At 28.1% G+C, this 22,200-nt stretch overlaps 4 protein-coding genes and 2 long non-coding RNA genes across 6 annotated transcripts in view; 4 read left to right on the forward strand and 2 right to left on the reverse strand.

The window, feature by feature from the left end:
• The window catches only part of Setd3 (SET domain containing 3), a 21,221-nt gene extending 10,421 nt beyond the window's left edge, over nt 1-10,800 (forward strand). The window contains exons 4-7 of the mRNA XM_003691571.4: nt 8,697-8,811; nt 8,918-9,070; nt 9,167-9,490; nt 9,595-10,800. Coding sequence (XP_003691619.1) covers nt 8,697-8,811; nt 8,918-9,070; nt 9,167-9,490; nt 9,595-9,720 — 718 coding nt within the window. The 3' untranslated portion in view covers nt 9,721-10,800. The remainder of the gene's footprint in view (nt 1-8,696; nt 8,812-8,917; nt 9,071-9,166; nt 9,491-9,594) is intronic.
• On the reverse strand, nt 10,242-13,326 carry LOC100869662 (uncharacterized). The gene is made up of 2 exons (XM_003691565.4): nt 13,044-13,326; nt 10,242-12,847 (listed from the first exon to the last, which is right to left on the reverse strand). Exon 2 carries the CDS (start codon nt 12,805-12,807, stop codon nt 11,260-11,262), a length of 1,548 nt encoding a protein of 515 aa, XP_003691613.1. The 5' UTR covers nt 12,808-12,847; nt 13,044-13,326; the 3' UTR covers nt 10,242-11,259.
• LOC105734840 (uncharacterized) lies at nt 13,257-16,235 on the reverse strand. Its single transcript, XM_012483611.3, has 5 exons — nt 16,051-16,235; nt 15,256-15,452; nt 14,878-15,109; nt 14,163-14,577; nt 13,257-13,377 (listed from the first exon to the last, which is right to left on the reverse strand). The coding sequence occupies exons 1-5, from the start codon at nt 16,063-16,065 to the stop codon at nt 13,346-13,348; spliced, it is 891 nt and encodes a 296-aa protein (XP_012339065.1). The 5' UTR covers nt 16,066-16,235; the 3' UTR covers nt 13,257-13,345.
• Nucleotides 14,508-15,236, forward strand: LOC147657302 (uncharacterized). Its single transcript, XR_015292676.1, has 2 exons — nt 14,508-14,724; nt 14,895-15,236. It is a non-coding gene; the product is annotated as an uncharacterized LOC147657302 (long non-coding RNA).
• LOC147657303 (uncharacterized) lies at nt 15,428-16,110 on the forward strand. Its single transcript, XR_015292677.1, has 3 exons — nt 15,428-15,549; nt 15,726-15,828; nt 15,977-16,110. It is a non-coding gene; the product is annotated as an uncharacterized LOC147657303 (long non-coding RNA).
• A 2,311-nt stretch (nt 16,236-18,546) lies between the features above and the next one.
• LOC100869777 (uncharacterized) lies at nt 18,547-21,508 on the forward strand. Its single transcript, XM_012483613.3, has 3 exons — nt 18,547-18,604; nt 19,224-19,470; nt 20,353-21,508. Exons 1-3 carry the CDS (start codon nt 18,590-18,592, stop codon nt 20,850-20,852), a joined length of 762 nt encoding a protein of 253 aa, XP_012339067.1. The 5' UTR covers nt 18,547-18,589; the 3' UTR covers nt 20,853-21,508.
• Nucleotides 21,509-22,200: the final 692 nt, after the last annotated feature.

Raw genomic sequence — 22,200 nt, forward strand, 5'->3', positions numbered from 1 at the left:
TGTCAAGACATATGGAGGATTAGATATTTGTCTGACACATATGCATTCTTAATTATGTTTGAACTCATCGTAGATTTCAATATTACGAGATTGAATTCACCAAGGAGTGAAATTTTAATTATGATTATATTATGAAACTGATAATTTTTAAGAAAGAACAAAAAAAAAAAAAAAGAAGAATAGAATTTTCCCTGGAAATCTATCTTTAAAAATGTATTTTTATTCGATGTTAATTTTTTTTTTAATTTTAAGATTTTTGTCTTGAAAATATTTTTTTTAGAAATTGACATTTTATTCAATATTGATTTTCTCAGCTTATTTATTTATAAAACGAAATGTAAAACAATATGGAAAAAATTGTGTAAATATGAATAAAACATGTTAGAAAATCGCTTAATTGTGAACAGAATATATTAAAAAGGATCATTTAAGATTTATATTTCATATGAATCGTGTGAAAAAGACTACAATACAATACAAAAAAGATTTATATTTTTTAATAAAATATTCTTTCGGCTTAATTGCACATTTTATTTTCTCGATTCTGATTTTTATTTTTACATTTGCATTGTATTTTTAAACGATAAAAAGTTCAATACATGCATTTATATCTTTTTACTCAATACCTCAATGTTTTATTGAAAGTTAACCTATTGTTTTCTATTTCGTTCGATCGTTGATTATTCAATATTTTTGAATATTTTTTTCTTTTTTCGATTTGATTTGAATATGCAATAACTTCATTTATGCACAATAATGTTTACCATTTATGTGTATTTTAACTTTTTACGCAAAAAAATTTTTACAGGTGAAATATTTTAGAACTATCTTGTTTTAATTAAAAAATTTAAAAAAAATTGTAGATCTTTGAAGGAATAGAATTATAAGAATTAATTCTAAATTATGTTATCAATAGTTAAAGTTTTTTAATTTCTATATTTTTTAATTTCTGATAATTTTAAGCTTATATTTGAAAATCTCTTAAAGAGAAGATAATCAATTTTTAATTTTATGCCAAATAAGACATGAATTAATCCGGATATTAGAGTTATTAATCCTTGTGTTAATATTTAATATTCAAATAATCATATATTCTTTTACTTATCGCAAAATTAAAAATTTATTATTTAAGAAATTTTCAAATCAATCCAATTGGATACTCGTTATTTTACGTTTTGCGATATTATTGCGAGTTTAGAATTTTATTAAAAGATTAAAATCAGAAATTAAGTAACGTCTAAAACTTCTGCCATTGATGTAAAAATTAATGTGAGATACTTTATTTAAAAATTTCCAATTAAAAAAAATATATTCTACATATTCGTTCGTATATTAAAACAACTACGAAAATACAAAGGAGAATTTTTCTCACATTACCAATTGTTATGACTATAAAAATACAATTGATGATTTGATTAATTATGCGACAAGTTGTGCAACCCCTGTTTCATAAAATTTCCGCGATGATGAGTAAAGATTGGAGTTTCGTTTGTTAAAGAATGATTTTCATATTGTTAGATCATTAGATCGAATGAAGAATCACTGGGATATTGTGAAAAACTTTAGAAGAATTATTAAATTTATTTATTTAGTAGTAATTAAATAATGTAATTGAATAATAATTAATTTATTCTCGATTCGATACAAGAATAAATTTAATAAATCTTCTTCATTATTTGGAAAATTTAGGAGATGAAATTATTTTTATAATTTGTTTTCGAATCGCATATATATATATTAATTTAATCCAATGTTTCAACTTCTTTAGATATACATTTTAGAAATAATTAAATTTCCTTCATACATTATAATTTTTGGAATGAAAATTTTAGCAACGATATTTAACATTTTTATAAGACAGATACAATTTTTTCAAAGTAAATGAACGTTTTTATTGCTATTCTTCGTCATTCAAATACGAATATCGCGCAAAAGAAAGAAGGTAAAACTTCTAAACAAAATAGTAGGCTAGTTTCATTTTATTATTCTAAAATTTCTCCGCGGATGGCACTTACTTGGTGAAATCTCGCAGAAATCGATGGCCGTTAACCAGAGAAAATAAACGAGTCAATAATTTTTTCCTCTTCGAAGTTTGAAAGATGCAACGGAAAAAGAATTAGAAAAGAAGTAAGAATTTTCAAGCTTAACTTTCTCAAAAAAATGGAAAATATTTTATTCCATATCTTTTTCACTTTTAAATCGAACCGAATCATCTTTCAATTATACCACGATTTCAAACAATAATCCGTACGATCATCCACACTAGCTTACTAGTGTTTCTATTCATAAATCGTGCACGGAGTTTCTACTCAATCAATTTCACGAAAGTGTAACATGTAGTAAAGTATTCAATAAAATCAATTTTTCTGAGAATAAATCACGACATTGTGTGCGAAATATATCGATAGATTCTCGCCAATATATTTTCTCTCTTCGGATGAATTTCAACGACAATTCTGCTGATCGTGAGCTGCATCACGGTGCAAACTCGGTGAACCTCGTAGAGTGAATCCTAATAGAAAGTGCGCTCTTTGCGGAGATCTCACGATCTTCGATTCATAGCCACGACCTTCCCACGTGCAGTGGACTGTGCATCCATCCCCACGGTGTGCAAGAAGCCGCGCCGCCTGTGCTCGTCTCTCGATCTTTATCTATCTTACCGCGATATTGCGAAACTGGCACCGCGACTCGTTTTTTTATTCTCGTTTCCTTTTGTTCTCGGCGTCGTCATCATCATCGTCGTCGTCGTTGTCGTCGTCGACTCTCTTCCATTCGCGCTCGTTAACCACGCTTCTGCCGCACTTTCCTCTCTAATTAAACGACGCGCCGCTTCTCTAAACTCGCTTAGGATGAATCATCTAAAAGTTAATTTTTATTCGTATAGATGTATAGTATAGTATAATAATTTACTCAAGAAAATTGTAATCAGAAATAACGAAGAGGAATTTATTTTTTGAGTTGTGTAAAATTATCGTATTGATATTGATACGGTGGAACGTCAATTTTATACCGTTGAAATGTTTTTATTCTGAATGATATATGTATTTTCCTTCTGTAGGATCATATCTAATGACTATGGGAAAATGATAGCATATTACGTTTAATAGTAGTCCGAGCGAATTACATTTCATACATTAAACTGTATATCATAGGCTGTAATAAAGAAATAAATTGTCGAGATGACAATTCAATTAACGAGATTAAGTGTACATGTTTACACCGTAAGAGACGTAATTTGAAACATGGGTGATGGATTTGCAAATTAATACATGAAACGAACGTTAAGGATAGAACGGAAGAAGAGTGGAACTCGAAGTTTTGTGTAGGTGTTAGATTTGAACGTCTTTCAAGAATGGAATACTCTGAGTGAAATGAAATGGAAAAAGAGTGAATGCGCGTATATACCAGGATAAATGATTGTGAAGAATGCGTTATTCGTTGCACGAGTTATTCAATTAAAGTGAGAGCCAGAATTGTGAGGCAGCAAACGTTGTACTTTGACAAATAAGAGACGGAATAAAAGTTTAGCGGAATATTTATCCGATCTGTAATTATTGTTTTATTTGAGATTTTATTTACATTAAGAGAGTTTTCTTACGATATATATATTTTTTTTTTAGAGAGCTTTCGTTAAGTAATTCTTGGATTATGCATTGCTTGACAAATTGTTTTTTTTATTGCTGAAGATTTTTTTTTTTGGAAAGATAATTCGTAAGAATTATCGCTATTTGCAATTTCATTTATATTATAGCGAGCTAAAATTGTAATTATTTTCTAATTTTATATTTGAAAATGCTTGTAAAGAAATGGTCTAGTTAACGAGTTAAATATGAAGTTTATATTTAAAGATTATTGTACGATTATTTCTAATTATTTAAAATTATATCTAAGAATAAAATCGGCTAGAATAAAAATTTATACGTTTAATTATTTAATTATATAGTAATTGGTTTAATTGATATATTTTTTTGTCACGCGAATTTGCTTTGGACCTGAGGACAAAATTACGCGGTATGTAAGATTGCAGAAAATAATAGGTATTCTATACTTATGGTTTAAATATATACAAAATAGTTACGTTACAAGTAGTTCTTCACCAAGTTCTATTGAAATTTAGTATTGTTAGTTGAATGCCAATTCTGATAGTTTTCGTAGAAAAATATTTGTAAATAGAGTATTATAATTATTGAATTGCTTGTTTCATATCATTTAAGTGTAATTACAAATTTATTTAATTGTTAAAAAAAGTAATAAGATACATATTTCTTACGCACAATTAGTTTGCCTTTCCACGATATTCGTATATATTTCAATTAGTTTTAGATTTTAATTAATAACTATCTAGCATGATGTGTATTTTTCTTTTCTAATTGATCAATTTTTATTTTATTACTATTTTATGTAGATATTAATAAATGTTTCTAGATCAAGGTAATAACTGTTTCAGATTATTTTGGATCATCGATACATGTATTTTAAGTCATTTTGACCCATTTTGCTGAACCGAAAGTTTCGATCTTCGAAGATTAAAATGACCAATGAATAAATTTATCTTATAGCTGTCGCAACTAATACAAGCATTGTTTCTTTTATGTGCAGTTCACAGATTATGTGCTTATGTGTTTCTGTTGATTGACACATAAAGCCAAATACATACATGTATTATTCTGAATGCAAATGAGTTATTTCAAATATCGTATTTAATGAAAATAAATTGTCTCGTTGAATACTTAATATATTTACATTTATCTTGTTTTGATTAGAATATATATATATATATATTTTCTAAATTAACCGATATAATTTTACAAGTATAATTTTTTTTACTTTTGATTAATCATATAAAAATATTTCATTTTCAAAAAAAAACAACAAAAGTTATAAAAATTAGATTTCACCTTATTATAGAATTTACCTCTTTATAGAATCATTATTTCATTCAAACAGGAATTCAAATATTCGTATGGTATATTGATTCTCATGATATATTATACAACACAGATTTATGTATACCTGGAGAAGCTTGGAACTCTTAAAATGGCACGATGATACAACTATACTCGTCAAAGAGAGTGTCAATTTCTTGCGCGTTCATGAATGACATTAACAGCAATCTCTATTCCAATTGTTGATTTGATACAGGTAAATTTATTATCGATAAATATGGAAGCTAATCGCCATGAAATAAATCTCTTTTACACCGACCTGATAATTGTCAAAACATAAAAATATTAATAAAATCGTTATTAATTTGAATTATAAGATTAAACTTGCATAATAATTTGTGAAGAATAATTTTAAAAGGTTATTCCAATTTCTCAATTTATCACAGTTATAATATTTTATAAAAAAAAAAATTGTCTATTTATTCAATTTAGAATTATTAGAATAAGTAAAATTCACAATCGAAAAATAGAGAATTAAATCGTATCAATTATTTTTTAATTCGTCTAAAGTAAAAATTCATCCGATTCTCCTTTCAATTGTCTTCGCTATCCAACGAGATGCTCGTGGTTCTCAAGAGTGTAGCAGAATCGAGAAAAGATTCCGCGCACTTTCACATGAATCCGAAACTTTCATACGGTTTTATCTTCTCGCTGTGGCACGCACGAGAAGCTAACATTCCCTTTTCCCGTTTTTTTTTCCACGGGATATAATTTTCTATTATCACATAAATGTGTCTGCTCGCTTCAAGTTTCCCAGCTGATTTGCTGAATCGCATTACCCTTCTTTTCACTCGCGGCCTGTTCACGATGAATTATTTATCGTGATCGTTGCTAGATGAAAAACTTGTTACGCGTTGATTCTCAATTTGACAATGAACAGTCGGGTTTGCTTTTCTCATTTCTTTTCTTTCATCTTTTTTCTTCGTTGTATATAATTTGTTATCTAATAATTCGTATCGGTGAATTAATATCTTATGACGGATATTACAAGAAAAAATTTGATAAAAATTACGTATTTATTTCGAAAAACGGTATTTCTTCATTTGCTCTTATTATAAATTGTTTTTTTTTTTTCCTTCATATTTACTTTCTTCAAACTTTCCTCGACATTTTGCACATATTTCTCATATTTAGAACTGTAATATGTGAAAGTTTACAGATCAGACACTCGTTAGAACAATCATGACAATGTCAAGTTTCTTCTAAGGTACCGTTAAAGTTGAAAGTGTTGTTGAGCGCTCTTAACTTATCTCTAGCTTTTATTTTAGTTTCGTCAATTTTTTCTCAAACATGCAAAATCACTAATAATTTTAATCACCATAGAAAAAAATATATAAATATAAAAGGTTGAGAAAGATTGAGAAATATGTCGTGAAACGCAAACATGTTGGCGTATTATTATGCAAAGGTGTTAATGTCAGACGATAATTTGCATATATGACTTTTTAAGCGAAATTATATAATCATCAATAGATTATTTATCGATGTATTTTGTCATTTCTTATAAATAATTCTGCTAATTACTAAATACCAGATAATAGAGTAATATTTCATATAAATTTAATTGATATAGAAATGTGGAAAAGTTTAATTCAATAATGAGATTATTGATATGAGTTTCGGCCGGATATTTTCCAACAGCCATCGTATATCATATTTGTCGATCATAAAATTTATTCTGAAGGCAAATTTCCTTCTTCTACGTAAGAGGAAGTAACCTAATAGCCAAGCAGAACGATCTCGATCAAAGTTTTCATTTTTACAACGTTCATTTTTGTCCTGTTCTAACCATCTATCGTGGCCATTCTGTATAAGAAATTATTCTAAATTTATTTGAAATAAAGTATAAAATAAAGTATGTAGGATATATCACACACATAAATTAAATAAATTTCAAATGAATTTTTTTGAACCGTAACTTGGAGAAGAATAAATATAAAATTTTAATCGTGCAACGAATAAAGTTGCATAAAAAAAAAATACATATTTAAACTTTAATTCGTATGTAAATATTTATTCAAACAACGGTCAAAACGATAAAAAAACATCGATTTCGACATTTCGACATAACGTACAAAAAGAGAAAACGATAAAAATAAAATTCATTCTTCTTCTATCATTTTTCTTCACTCCAACATTAGAAATTGATCTAGAAGCCTAGTGGTCGCTTCAAAAAATTCATATAAACCTTTCTATATGAAATATATATATATATATACGTTTCGCATAAGCGCGTGTATCGCCTACTTTAGAAAGTGTACGTCTAAAATTTTTCCCCCTTTTTTTTCATTCATCACTTTCGTGTTGCCACTCTTTGTATCGACTTCAACTTGTATTCAACCATACATGGTGCCCGCTGTAGTCTCCTTTGTAAAAATAATGATTTTTTTATTTCGCTCGATTCGTGGCAAATATTTTCCTCGGCAAGAGAGAAAGTCGAGGGAACCACGGCCACTGCGACGACTACCACGAGGACGATGGCAATGAATCTTCTTTTATTTCCATTTCCGGAATTGTGGGTCAAGTTCTTGCCCGAAAAGCAGATACAGCTGCTGCGTGTAGGCTTCGTGCCTCTCACGAAGGCGAAAGTTACTTCCACGCGTTCTCAACGACTGTTTCCGTGATGTCCGAATATACTTTCGATATTGCAACATCGAAATCTTCTGTAGAGTACGGTTTTACTCGAGGCATTTATCATTCCCAGTTCATCATTTAGTTTCAGAGTTTTGTTGCATGATAAGTTTAATTATTAACTAATAGTTAATTAATAGTTAATTAACCGACGAATGACAAATTACACGTTATAGATGCTATGATATTAAAGTCTTCTTTGTAGAATCTTTTTTATCTGAAATTTCTTTATTTTAGTTTCACAATCTTTGCGTGTGATAAATTGTTAAGTAATTAAGAAATTGTGGATTTGCAATTTTCTTTTGATATTAATTTCATCTGTATGGATGAAACGAATATCGAAAATACAAATTTAAGATCTAACAAAGATTTATTTAGATTTAACACGAATCTTGAGGGAGAATTAAAATTTTCGAATTACAGAGATTTTTGTCTTTTATCTTTTTCAAAGAAGATAATCATTCATATCTACAGTTAAATATGTAAACGTGAAAGTGGTAATTAAAAATATGTATAAATAAAAAAGAAAATGTGTAACAAATCAAGTTGAGTTATGAGACGTATGACAATCAGACAGATACTTGATTGACAAATGACAATTGATTGATGAAAGATGATTAACTCGAGGTGAAAGCATGGTGAATATTCCAATTAGAAGAAGTAATTATCGAATTTTGATTTATAAAAATTAAAGTTTTCTAAATTTGGATTACGAAGAACATGAAAAATACATTTCGACTCGAGAAAATTTTCTCTATTTTCTCTAAATTTCGATTTTGGAATTATAATTTCAAGATATTATCGAGATTTAATTATATTTACAGTTTTATTTATAATTCAGGTCATTTTAATAAAGAGAATGATTAATTCTAAACTTTAATAAAAACAACTATTGGCACATATATTCTGCATTAATTGAAAAATAAGAAAAAAGTTATAATGACTGCTATTTAAATGGTTAATAATTTTTTATATATTCCAAAGAAATACAGTTTTATAAAAAAACAAATTAGGAAAATAATTTTCCAATAAAAAGTTTTATTTTTCAGGAAATTTTTTTTTTTTGCTCTCATCAACATAAGCATAGTAAATTTTGCAATTATGATATTAATGTTATAGCTGGGCAGTTTCTACGGTAATGACAAGACAAAATCTAATTCCGAGCGAAGATGGTTCACGCATGATCCATGCTTTGATACCGATGTGGGACATGTGCAATCATGAAAATGGGAGAGTGAGTTTCTTCATGTATTGAAACATTTATAATAAAATGAAACGAATCTTATTAATATTTCTCGTACAGAAAATTATATAAATATGCGTTATGGATGTTTTTTCAGATTACTACTGATTTTAATGCGACATCAAACTATTGTGAATGTTACGCTTTAAGAGATTTCAAAAAAGGGGAGCAAATATTTATTAGTTATGGGCCCAGAACGAATTCCGATTTTTTTGTGCATTCAGGATTTGTTTACATGGAAAACAAACAAGTATATTTTTTAAAATTATTCTTTTTAAATTATTTCATTATTTTTGCATTAATTATTGATTAATAAATAACTAACATTTAGTTTTTCTTTTTATAGGATGGTTTTAAATTACGACTCGGCATTAGCAAAGCCGATTCTCTTCAGAAAGAACGTATAGAATTATTAAATAAATTGGATTTGCCGACAGTTGGCGAATTTTTATTAAAATTAGGAACAGAACCGATTTCTGACTTGCTATTGGCGTTTCTTAGAGTATTTAGTATGCGTAAAGCGGAATTGGCTCATTGGATCCGATCGGATCGTGTTAATGATTTAAAGCACATGGACTGTGCATTAGAAACTGTCGTTGAAGAGAATGTCAGAAAATTTCTGCTCACTAGGTTGCAGTTGTTAATTGCTAATTATCCGACGACTCTGAAGGTGAAAGTGAAATAAAACATTAGTTTGAAAAGGCAACGTCGTATCGACATGAAAATAACAATTCTTTTGTTTTAATATATTTCTTTCTCTTTTTCGTTTTATAGGAAGATCTACAATTACTTGAAACGACTTTACCACAAATTAAGAAATTAACCATTCAATTAAGAGTAACAGAGAAGAGAATTCTTCAGGGTGCGCTTGAATATGTGGAACAATGGATCAAAGCTTAAGAATATGACAATTGAATTTTAATCTATATAAAATCATGGAATCAAATTTTTATTCTTATTTTTAAAAAAATTTTACAATGAGATATAATTTTTATGGATTTGTGGTTTCAAATGATAGGAAACTGATACAAATCATTTGAAGAATGATCAATATATATATATATATATAATAAAATAATGTGTGAAATAATGAAGGACAGATAGAAAAGGGAGCAATGGTGTAAAATACATTAAAATGTATAAAACATTGAACAAACTATATATATATATATATCTATGTGTATTAACAAGTATACAATGCAAAATAATTGCGTGTTCCATGATATTGTGACTCTTGTTTTCGAGAGATGAGAACTTCGCGAGCACAAATAATTTTTAAAACTAACGTTTTCTCATCAAATTATAAATCATGTGCTTATTAAGCTCTAATCTCTGATTACAAGATTTTACAAATATAATACTTTTATTTCAGCTTTGATAAAAAAAAAAAAAATAGAAAAATAACATGTACAAACAAAATGTTACTATTCATGAATATTTATTTTTCAAATGAGATAGTTAAGAGATCTAATTCTTTATGTAAGCTATTGTGCGATATTACACAGGCCTACAAAAATCAGACTTATAAACGATTAATATGCCGTAAAATTTATCGATAATTGTATCGAATTTTAACAATATGCATAAAAATAAGACAAACAGCGAGTTCCAGATACTTCTCAGCCATAAAATGTTGCATTGTATCATGTTTACCCCCGAAATTTTATGCGATTATATTTAAAAAGAAATTAAAAGCAGATGCTTATGTGAATGGTAACTATATATGAGAAAAATATACACGTATATGAGAAAAATATATCAATGTATTTAAATAAAATTATATAAATCAATTCAATCATGCGTATAACAAAAGATAATAAAATAGAATAATCATTAATTAATTAGAAATGGCTACAGCAGGACTGATAGCTCTGTGTATTGCTTTTTTCAATATATTGGGGCAGACATGATACAGCCAAATATAAATGTCACGATAACTTAATATTACATTTTCCTCTAATATAAAACACAGAAAATTTATGACGTGATTATATTATTTTAATAAACTGCTAAAAAATTACCTTTATTATCTGATCAAAAAAGTTCTATTATTTAGGAATTACATACGAAGTTCTTAATTATAATATTTGTTAAAATAATTTTATTTATTTTACGACGATATTTGTATTTTGAACAGGTGAAAGAGATGATTTTGTATTTTACATGATTGCTAAAAAAATATACAGATATATATTTGTTCTTAAAGAGAGAGGTAAAACTGGAATACAGTTTATTTTAGAACTTTTTGATCAGATATGATCGAATGTACTTATCTATCTAATTTATAAGTTATTTATTGCCAGTCATATTTAATTGTGTTTAATATATGCTACAGAGTGATTTATAGCAACGGCACGAGTTTCATTATTACGAGTAATTTTTAGCGACAGCTTTTATGGTTTATTTTTATTCCCGTAAAATTACAATGTTACCTTATATTCATAGCGCGTTTTGCAAATTAATTTTATTGTTTGCTAAGGTTACATTATTGTTTCCATTAGTATAATTTGCAGATTTATTTTTTAATTCACTGAGTATTATATCACTAATGGATTCTTCCTTTTGTTCTCCATTACAACCATCCTTTAATACTTCCTTTTTAACATTTTCAACATTATGATCTTCCTGAAGATGTAAAACTAAAGAAGGTAAGGCATAAAATAATTTGTCACAAAGATTGCACTGGAATGTCTTGCCATCTGCTGCTTGTAAGCAATATTCATAATCTTTCATAGAACTATATGTTTGTCTATGTAATGCTAAATGTTTTTCATGGTCCATAGCAAGAATAAATTCGTAAGAACAAATTGGACACTTTAAATTATGCTTTGTCCATATAGTATGTGCTTTTAATCGATGTAAACTATCATAAATTTTACCACAAACAGGACACTTCATGCATTTATGATTATTTAGTGTTTCTATGCTTTCATATAATCCACTACATTCCTTACACTGATAATTTCTTTCCCTTCTACATGCATGTTTAAACCAATGTTTTTCTAATTGTGGTAATAAATCAAATACTAGTTTGCAGAGAGTACACACGAATCTTCCGCGACGATCTCTTTTCATACTAAAGTTTGATGTTCTTATATCCCAGTGTTTTTCAAAATTATTCTTACGCATTAAATTTTCATTACAAAATTCACATTGGTCTTGATGTTTAGATAAATGAGTGAATAACATACCAGGCTCAGTATTTGTATAATTACAAAAGGAACATATAAAAGTATCATCTTCCTTATACATATGAGAATATAAATGTTTTTGGAATGAATTTGGAGTAAAAAACAGTGCACCACATGCTGGACATTTCAGATAAGGTTTACCTCTTTCTGTATAATATAATGGCAAAGGTCTTAAGGTTTGTAGCCAGTCAGTATGATCTTTGGAATCTAAAATATTTTGATCCATAGAAGACTCTTCATAATCTATTTCTTCCATGGTTGGCACACGTTCATCTATATCAGTAGAAATGATTGAATGTTCTTCCTCTTTTATTTCAACTATTGGTTCATGTTTGGGTATAAGTTTTCTTAGTAATAGCATTTTATTACGTCGTTTTGAACTATGTCGAACTTTAGATTTCTTGTTATTCAAAGAGCATTCGTTATTTAATTTTTTTGTCATTAATGCATTGTCTGATTCTAATTGTGTTATTATTATAAACTCTTTATTATTAGGTACAGAAGTAACATATGATAAAGGTGAGTCAGCTCTTAAATCATCCCAATCACTAATAGTACTTTCACTAGTAACTTCAGAATCATTTTCAATTGACAAGAGTTCAGAGGATACATCATCTTCCTGAGATTCAATATCATCATCATCTGCAGAGAGAAGTGCTGTTCTTAATATTTCTCCATTTACTAAATAACTATCTCTTTCATAACTTTCACCATCATTTCTTGTTTCATTAGTTTCTTCATCTTCCATTGCATTTTTTGAAAAATCTTTACATTCTGGATCTTCTAATGTTAACATTTTGTATTTATAAAAATTGTATGATTTGTACTGATAATTACTGTAACACAAAAGATAGAATATTACTCTTGATTACAAATTGTTTACATGAAACGTTCTCAAAGAAGGAACATAACCTCACTTTTTCTTATTCACCGTATCTTTCGCGTTCATAACATCCAATCATAATGAAATAATAATTAAAATAAATTCTTGAATATATCTTGGTTATGATTAGATAAACAAAATGTACTTACATGTGGACATTTAATGTAGCCCCTCCTTACGACGCTCTTTGCGGTGCAAACATCGATTTGTATCTGCGTGGAATTCTTTAAAGACGTATTAGAAGACGGACAAAAAAAATATTTACAAGGGAAATCCTTCATTCAATTTTTGAAATTCCACGAAATTCGTAATTCTCTAAGTTTTCATTATTCACATTCGAATAACTTTGATCAGCTGTTTTCTGATTACACAAAATTGACAGGACGTCTCGGTGCGCGTCCAACCGATGACCTGCCGATGGTGACACGAAAAGTATTTCTCAACTTCTCCATTATAGACTTTTATATATTTCATGCAATTTATCTAAGATAAAATAAAATCATTTAAAATACTTAACTATATACATTAAAAATTATTAAAATTTACATAATTCATTTTCTATCTATAATAAAATATATTGCGTTGAATCAAAATGCGATATATATTTATCAATTGTCTTTCATACATAAAATGTGAAGTTGAGAAACACTGTCATAGAAATAACGCATGCATATAACTGTACAGATAGATATATATAGAGATATAAGAAGATTCTGAGATTTATTAAAATTGATACAAAAAATGAAAATATTTTTAATATGTATGTATTTATATTTGATTTACATTTATAAAAAACTAACAAATAAAATTAATAAACAAAATTATTATTTTTAATATCTTTATTTTAATGTTGAAAGTATTATATATATATATATATATCTTACATACGAAAAACAGAATCTTAAAAAAAAATATAAATAACAGTAAATTCTAAATATTCCTTTTTAATTATAATAAAAATATTTAACTTTTTTAATGATTATAATTATTTTAATTATTTAATAATATCTGCAATATTACCAAATTAAATATTGAGGTGTAATGTATTGCGAAGAAATGTTTCTTAGAAATATTTACATAAAAATTTCAATCTAACAAATCAAAGATAATCTATTTAATATTTATCTTCTAAATTCTCAAATTAGATTTTTTCAAGTGAATTGTACAGTATTTCAGTTTTCTACAATCGAATCTCAATTTATTGCAATTCAAACGAATGCTCAAACGATATTATCGAAGATTTCGAGATATAGTCTTTCAATTCTTACTTCGTTTCTTATGTTCGTGTCCATGACCGTAGTCGTGAGAGTACGGAAGAGGTTGATAGCCGTAACCGTGGCCGTGACCGTATTCGTGACTAAAACCGTGGTGGCCAAAACCATGTCCGAAACCATGTCCGAAACCATGTCCGAAACCGGCGCCAAAACTATGACCGAAGTGTACGGGTAGTGAGTGACCATGCAACGCGGGATAAATGTGTCCACCGCCATAACCATATCGAGCGGCATATGCTCCTGCACCAAGGAACGGAATTGGCGGTGGTTGGACCGGAATCGGAACTGGAACCGGAACTGGTATTGGATACACTTGTTTTACCGGAACTGGATACGGTTGTTGTACTGGAACTGCAACAGGGTGTTTCACTGGTATCGGGATAGGACGTTCCACTGGAACTGGAACTGCCTAAAGAACAATTAAATTTGATTAATTAGCAGTTTCTGAGAAAGTATTTCCGCAATTTGAATGAAAGTGGTTAGAATGTGAGATATTTAAGAAGAATTGTAAAAGTTAACCTTAATAATTATGTATATAATTATACTTTTTCTTAAGGTAACACCATACCTTTAACTCTTAAACGATCTTTCTTCCAAAATAATTATTAATTTTAAACAACCTAATATTATTCATCCTTATTTTATCAATTTCATTTGAACAATAAATTGAAATATTTGTTATAAGAGAAAATTTTAGAATATTTTTTACCTCGGGTATCGGAATAGGAACTGGTACTGGTTTATGAATGATCTTTTCGACCGGAACTGGGATCACCTTCTCAACAGGCACATGATATGGTTTTTCGATGTAAACTGGCTCTGGAACAGGAACTGGTTTCTCCAAAACTACATGTTTTGTTATATATACTGGAACCTTTAACAATTCGGTTCTTCCGACTGATATGGGAAAAGCTTTTCCATATGAAAATCCACCATGTAATCTATAAAATATTATAAGTATCATTATTTTCAAAAGTTTAACATTAGAACTATTTATTTATAATATAATAAGTATACTATTTAGAATTAAAATATGATAAAAATATTAATGAATTTTAAAATAATAAATTTCAAAATTTATTTTTACCCTCCATGAGCTAAATCAAAAGGAGGATATTTTAATCCTTTCCAAATTGGACCACCTAGCCACGGTTGCCCATGTCCGTATCCATAAGGATTTGGTATTCCAATCCATCCATTAGATTCTGGTATTCCTCGTTTACTTTGTTTTGTTTCGTTTGTTTCTGCAGTTAAGGCGTAACCACAGAAAAATATTAAGAATAACTGAAATTTAATATTTATAAAATTATGATAATAAAATTAATGTATATGATATGAATATATACATTATATAAAGATATGAATTTTTTTTAAAAATGAAGTAAGTAAAGAAATAATGTATCTATCTGATAAATTATTTTAATTTTTCTACAATAAATCTATCTTTAGTTAGATTGTTTGAATTGTTGAATAAGGAAAATCTGCTAACTCAGTATTATTATCAATTTATCACGTTTATTTAACACGTTTATTTATTTCTATTTAACAATATTGCAGATTTATTTGTCTTAAATTCAAAAATGATCATTAAAGAATTATCATTACTGGGATGTGTTCGAGTTTATTAATCACTTTCAAATATTCCATTTTAAGCAAAATGGTAAATTAATAATGAATGTCAAACAAATTATTATGACGTATCTTGAATACAAAGTTCACTTAATTCGTTATATAAATACGGTATATATAATAGTGAAAGAAGAAAAGAAAAAGAAGACGTACAATACATACTAGAAAAACTTTTCCAGAGAAAGAATTAATCCGAAAGAAGATTGAGAGAAAAGATTTTTCATCATTAATGATACTTGTTAATTATCCTTACCGAGATCATATACATTGTAGTCTCGTCGAGAAGAAACTGTTCAATGAATCGAGAAAACGGTAGCTTTATATATTTCTCGTCTATCGAGACAAACAGATCGATTGATCCAGATGGTCCAAGTCAGGTTCCCGTGTTTGATGTGATCAGGAACTCGACCTTGTTAATTGACGGGTTTTGTATTTCCGCTGAAGAAAGTAGTCAAGAATTGTAATGAATCTCGTTTATGCCATATTTGATATCTTTAAATATAACCTTCTTGAATTTTTAGTTTGAATTCATATAATGTTATGACAAATTTTATTAACATCGTTTAAAATGATTAAACTTTGAATTTAGAAGGTAATAATATACCAATGTTTGAAAATGTGAGTAATATTTTATTGAGTAGGATTTTTTAATTTTGTCTTCTTGTGTCTTCTGTTTTTTTCTTTATTTGTCATTCTTTGTTTATCTTTCTTTATGCTTTGTCTTTTTTCTTTTTTATTAATTTTTTATTTAGAAATTGAAAAAATAATTATAATAATGACTTTCTTCATTAATCATAATAATAACATAACATAAAAGAATATTTTTTATGAACGTAATAATAGTATCATATATAGTGTAATAATTGCATAGTAGTAGATAATATTCTTATCATTATAATCATTAATTAATCGATTAAATATGGGTTTATCGCTTCATAATATATCATAGTCACTCATGTTTACCTATTTTCTTTAATTATTCTATCTATTTTCTTTATTGTTATGAACATATAGAGCGAAATTATAAGTAGTGTAAAAGCAATAATAATTACCAATTTGAAGCAATAAGTGACAAAATGAAATTGCCATAATGAAATATGGATATATATGCATATATATGTATAAACTATATCTAAGAAAAATAAATCTTGAAAAAATAAATTGAATGCTATTTTAAAAATCATGTAAAATCATATATAATAGTTTTTTTTTAAATTAAGTATCAATTTTACAACAATGAAAATCATAAAGTAAAGAATAAAGAGATTTATATTAGTATTTCAAATTGATTTAGCAATGTGATTAATGTAAATAACTATAGAAAGTGAAAAGAATACTTCAACTTCAATTTCAATTCAAATTTCAATTCAAGTCGCCCTAAGATATCTTCCATGATACTATTTCGACATTCTTGATATTCTCGAGAATATATAGAAGGATTCCATGAATAGAATAAATCAGGATTCATATCACGATTCAGACTTGTGGTACGCATTCTTCTGTTTCTATAACGCAGAGGTATTGACTTTACTCGACCAACAAGATCAAGAAAATGAACCGGACCGTTTCTTGCACCAGAGCTGCTAGTTTGTTTCCGTATTGGCCGCATCCGCGAACTTTCTTAACTTTCATTTTCTAATACGTACGAGCTACTTCTAATACCGGCCATCCATTATTCATCGTTATAAATGCTAGTGAACGCATAACATGATTGTACGTGTATATCAATCCAATGTCTATAATGACGAAATAGTTGACCGTCGAGTTTGATGGCTTTAATTAAGTTTTAATTCATTTTCATTCAATTCTTTCAAAGATATTAATTTCAATGATTTTATTTCATTTTTCAGACAAGTTTCAAACGTAATCAATATAAAAGAAAAAAGATAGTAATTTTATATATAGTCAATGATGTTCTTTTATGTCTCTTCCAATAATGATCATCAATCAAATGATATCGAAACGATTTAAACACATCACAGATAAATAAAATCCAATCAAAGGAATAATCTATTTGCAAAAAGGATTCTTATTCAAGGAACAAATAATATTTTTTTCTTCGCAAAATAATCGAATGTCATATTTCACGATCAATAAGCGATTTTTTTTTCGAATTTGCATCGATTTGAGAATTGAAACAAATGATGGTGTATTCGATCGTTTAAATTAGTTTATTTTAGAATCGATAAAGATTAAATCACTAAGGATGTTAATGACAATTATCATAAATCGAGTCATTCATCATTTCGATCTAATATTATTTCCTAACGCACATTTCTTACGAAACTATTATTAGTATTCTTCTGTTAAAGTTGTAACATTTCCGTCAGGATGTAAAAAAAAAAAGGTAGTCGCATAACCAGGTTGCTATAGAATCGTGTCACGATCAGGCGCATCGCTGTTCTTATTAATTTGAATCTTCACGTAGACAATTTTCACTTAGCCATAGATTGTCTATCCGAACGATCTCTAAGACGATAACTTCCCATCACGTGAAGTACTACCACGATCGTTCTAATATTTGAATGGACGAATAATCCTTTTCGTTCTCTTATGCACATAGTCATGTTAGTTAGGCATACGAAAGAAAAGCGGTCACGACCAATATTTGGCCATCACCCAGGATAGGAAACAGCGAAAGTTCATTGACGACGACGACGATACTTCTTCCTAGTGTGATGTGTCACCAGTGGATGCCCTATAAATACTTATGGGGGTCATCGATAGCGAGCAGTTTTTCTTCGGCATCGTAGTTGTCAGCTTAGATTTAGGGAGTCTTCCAAGGAACAATTATGAAGATTATTTTGGTATTGTTCCGTTGGTTCTATTTTTTTAAATCTTCATCATCTTTAATGTATTTGTGTTATTTTTATTTCGTTTTATTTAATTCTTTCCCTTTTGTAATGGTTAAATTGTTTGTTTTTAATAGTGTTTTTAAAATTGTGATTAAATTAATTATAAATCAGTGATCGAAGAAATGGAGAACTATTGAGGACATATATATATAAAATTGTTTGAACGAACATTTGAATAATTTTCTTTTATTGGCTGTAAAGTTTTAATTTATAATTTATTTATTTTTCTTGATACTTATTCAATTTATTGAAAATTGATTAAATATAAAGGAAAAAAGCATATTTCCTTTTATAAGTATAAATAACTACGCAATATAAGTGGTTTATTTTTAAATAGAAAAAAAAAAAAGAAGAAAAATTTATATCATTTTTGTAATAACATGATTATGATACAAGTATATAATGAAATTTGATACAAGTATATTAATATCTATTTCATCTATAATAATTGATTGAATTATAATTATTTATTAATTTTTGTTTCTTTTTTATAATAATCTTATATTAAAAAATTTTGGTATGAATTAATTTTTTCATAAAAATTGCATCAAATTATTCGATTTATTTGCAGATTCTTCCATTACTCCTGGTAGTCAGTACTGCAATTACTGTCGAAAAACATGAAAAGATTAAGGATAAATTATTAAAGAAACATGATAAAAGAGGACTTGTAAATTTAGAATATGGTTTACCTGAGCCTGCATATCATCCTCCTGAACCAGCATCTATCTTTGAACCTTCTGCTCCCGATCTAGGTGGACATTTGGAATCTGTAATACCACCAGTTGCTCCTCCACCGGCTGTATTGCATCCAGCTCGTTAGTATATTTTCTAATTTATATATTTTATTTTATAACGCATAATAAAAATACTCAAAACGATCAAATTTGTTGAACACAGGATGGACTATTTTATACGATCAATATTATTTTCGTCATTAATGATCAGAATAATATATTTTTATTTCACAGATTAAAGAATTGAAAGATGAAAACAAAAAATATTATATTTCTTAGCTCGTTGGAAAAGTTGAGAATTGTAAATGAAATATTATCTTGAAAGTATCATCGATGAGAAATTTAAATACTCCTTAATTGCTTTTGAGTAAAAGTTTGAGTTTATGAAAAGAAGAATCATTACTATCGCAATTTATAGTTAAGAACATGTTCTTGAGTAATTAAATTTAGATATGGAATATAAATTAGATTTAGTGTTCTTATTTCAAAGGACTTGATGATGAAAGAAATTTTCTAAGTAGTATTTTCTTTTTTGATTCCCTTTAGCTACCCGGTATTATTTTTCTTTGATATTTATTTTTTCGAATGGAAATAAACAATAAGTGTTTTTTAATTTTTTTAATTTATTTCTACGGTTTATTTCTAGAAAACGAAAAACTTTCATTTTTAGGTTTATTATTTGTATTATTATATATTATATATATTTACTTCTAGGTATCTTTGTTATAATAATATGAAAATCACGAGTGAGCCAGCTTAGCAGTAAAGGACTATAACACCATCTTTTTCTTCAATATTAATCGAAAACTTCATCCGATTCAAGATTAATGCATCCTTATTAATTGCGAAATCCTCGTCGCAAAGATGTAACTTAAAGGATGACAATTCTAAAAGCACTAATCATGAATATCATCGTGCATACATTATGCATTTAATCAGACTAAAATATTTCTATTTCAATAGCTGCAGTTCCAGTTCCTGCAGTACCGGTGCCACAGCCCGTTCCACATCCGGTTCCAGTCGCAGTGCCTCAGCCAGTTCCGCATCCGGTTCCAGTCGCAGTGCCTCAGCCAGTTCCGCATCCGGTTCCAGTCGCGGTTCCTGTGACCAAACACGTGCCAATTCCCGTACCCATCGATCGAGCGGTTCCAGTTCCAGTGGATCGTCCTGTCCCCGTACCAGTCGCGGTTCCGGTCCCGAAACCGTATCCGGTCCACGTGGAGAAGATAGTGCACGTCGACAGACCCGTGCCAGTGCCATTCGAAAAGCCAGTCCACGTGCCGGTGGATCGACCAGTGGCTGTTCCTGTCCCAGTGCCAAAACCGTATCCGGTTCCCTTCGAAAAGATAGTTCACGTGGATAGGCCTTATCCGGTCCATGTAGCGGTACCTTATCACGTTCCCAAACCTTATCCAGTACCAGTTGCTATTCATGCTCACAAGTCGCATGGATGGCTCAAATAAGATTTCATTGGAATGTTCTTGTTAGATGTTGATAGTAGAACTACTAACGGTTGATATTAACAATCTTGTGTAGAATTTGATATTTTATTTCATTAAATTCTTTTATTCGATACTTGTTTATTACTCGACTTGCCTTTGAATGTTATAATTGAAACTTGTTTATTCAAATTGTGTTTTTGAGGCAAATTAAGTTTTAAAGAAAACTTATAATATGCAAATCTATATAGTATATAGAATATTTGTGAATATTTAAAAATTGGAGTAATTTTGAAAAAAAATTACAAACCAATTATTTTGACTGCGTTAGTAGTTCTTACATAGAGAAACACTATACCAAGAATATAATAGATTCAAAAGAATTAAAAGTACTAATCTAGAGTACTACTTTTGTCATCATTTCAATCACTATTTCAATATTCAGTTGATTGTTTTTTTTTTTGATTCTTTTGATACTAGTCCGCTTTAACAATACGTATTTTTACTAGTCGATTGTTAATTACATACTTAGGTATTTTTAACAAGTAAAATGATGTATTGCATAGATGGTGTAAATATTGCATGAATGGACATTGCCAAAATTTTTTTCTATTAACAAATTTTTAATGCATTTTGAAATTGTAAAAAGAAAAGTTAATAAAATTGTTCTTTAAAAAATATTTTAACTGATATTATTGATATTTATTTTACTTTAATATTTATTCATCGTAATCCTTTATTAACATCATTTTTTGCTTTATCATTACTTTAAAGTGACTATTATAATATTTAAAAATATCACGTATCATTTAATTCAATTTCCTTAACCATGTCGTATAAGTGCAACTAATAATGTAAAAGTTTTCGATTCGAGCGTGTTTTATAAAGAGATATCTATAGAATGCTCATATTTAATACATTCTTCTACACTTTTGCGCTCGATAGGCGTTACACTTGACACCAAAGAATAACGTAGTATTATAAAAAAAACAAGACTAAAACTTAAAGCCGTCACACAAGAATTGTGCTTTTGTCATTTGAATCTACGATAGAAAATAATTAAATTAAAAGAAGAAATTATGATAATCATCAAACTATTGAATATAATTTTAGAGGTTTATGTATCAAAGAAAATTTTAATTTCCGGAAAAATTGATTTATAAGTTTAAAAAATTTTATATAAAATTTATCAAAAATCGATCAGTTCACAAATGTAATTCATATTACACGTTTCTTCACTTCTTGAAAAATGATTTTGCACGAATGATTTGTCGAATCAGCCATCTCAATGTAATATTACAAATTAGAGCTTAACCAACTTTTTATTATTTTCTAAATAAATCAGAACAAAAAATATTTCGAAAAAAAAATA

This window comes from Apis florea, unplaced genomic scaffold (genome assembly GCF_048593485.1).
Source record: "Apis florea isolate Af1SG1 unplaced genomic scaffold, ASM4859348v1 contig_3193_pilon, whole genome shotgun sequence".
Lineage (NCBI taxonomy): Eukaryota > Metazoa > Arthropoda > Insecta > Hymenoptera > Apidae > Apis > Apis florea.

What these genes read in the sequence shown, in the direction of transcription:
- LOC100869662 (XM_003691565.4), bottom strand. Translation starts at nt 12,807, where the DNA reads ATGTTAACATTAGAAGATCCAGAATGTAAAGATTTTTCAAAAAATGCA.
- LOC105734840 (XM_012483611.3), bottom strand. An exon ending in TTTGATTTAGCTCATGGAGG is followed by an intron (nt 15,110 to 15,255) that starts GTAAAAATAAAT and finishes AATATTTTATAG; the next exon opens with ATTACATGGTGGATTTTCAT. An exon ending in ACACGAACATAAGAAACGAA is followed by an intron (nt 13,378 to 14,162) that starts GTAAGAATTGAA and finishes ATTTTATCTTAG; the next exon opens with ATAAATTGCATGAAATATAT.
- LOC100869777 (XM_012483613.3), top strand. An exon ending in GGCTGTATTGCATCCAGCTC is followed by an intron (nt 19,471 to 20,352) that starts GTTAGTATATTT and finishes CTATTTCAATAG; the next exon opens with CTGCAGTTCCAGTTCCTGCA.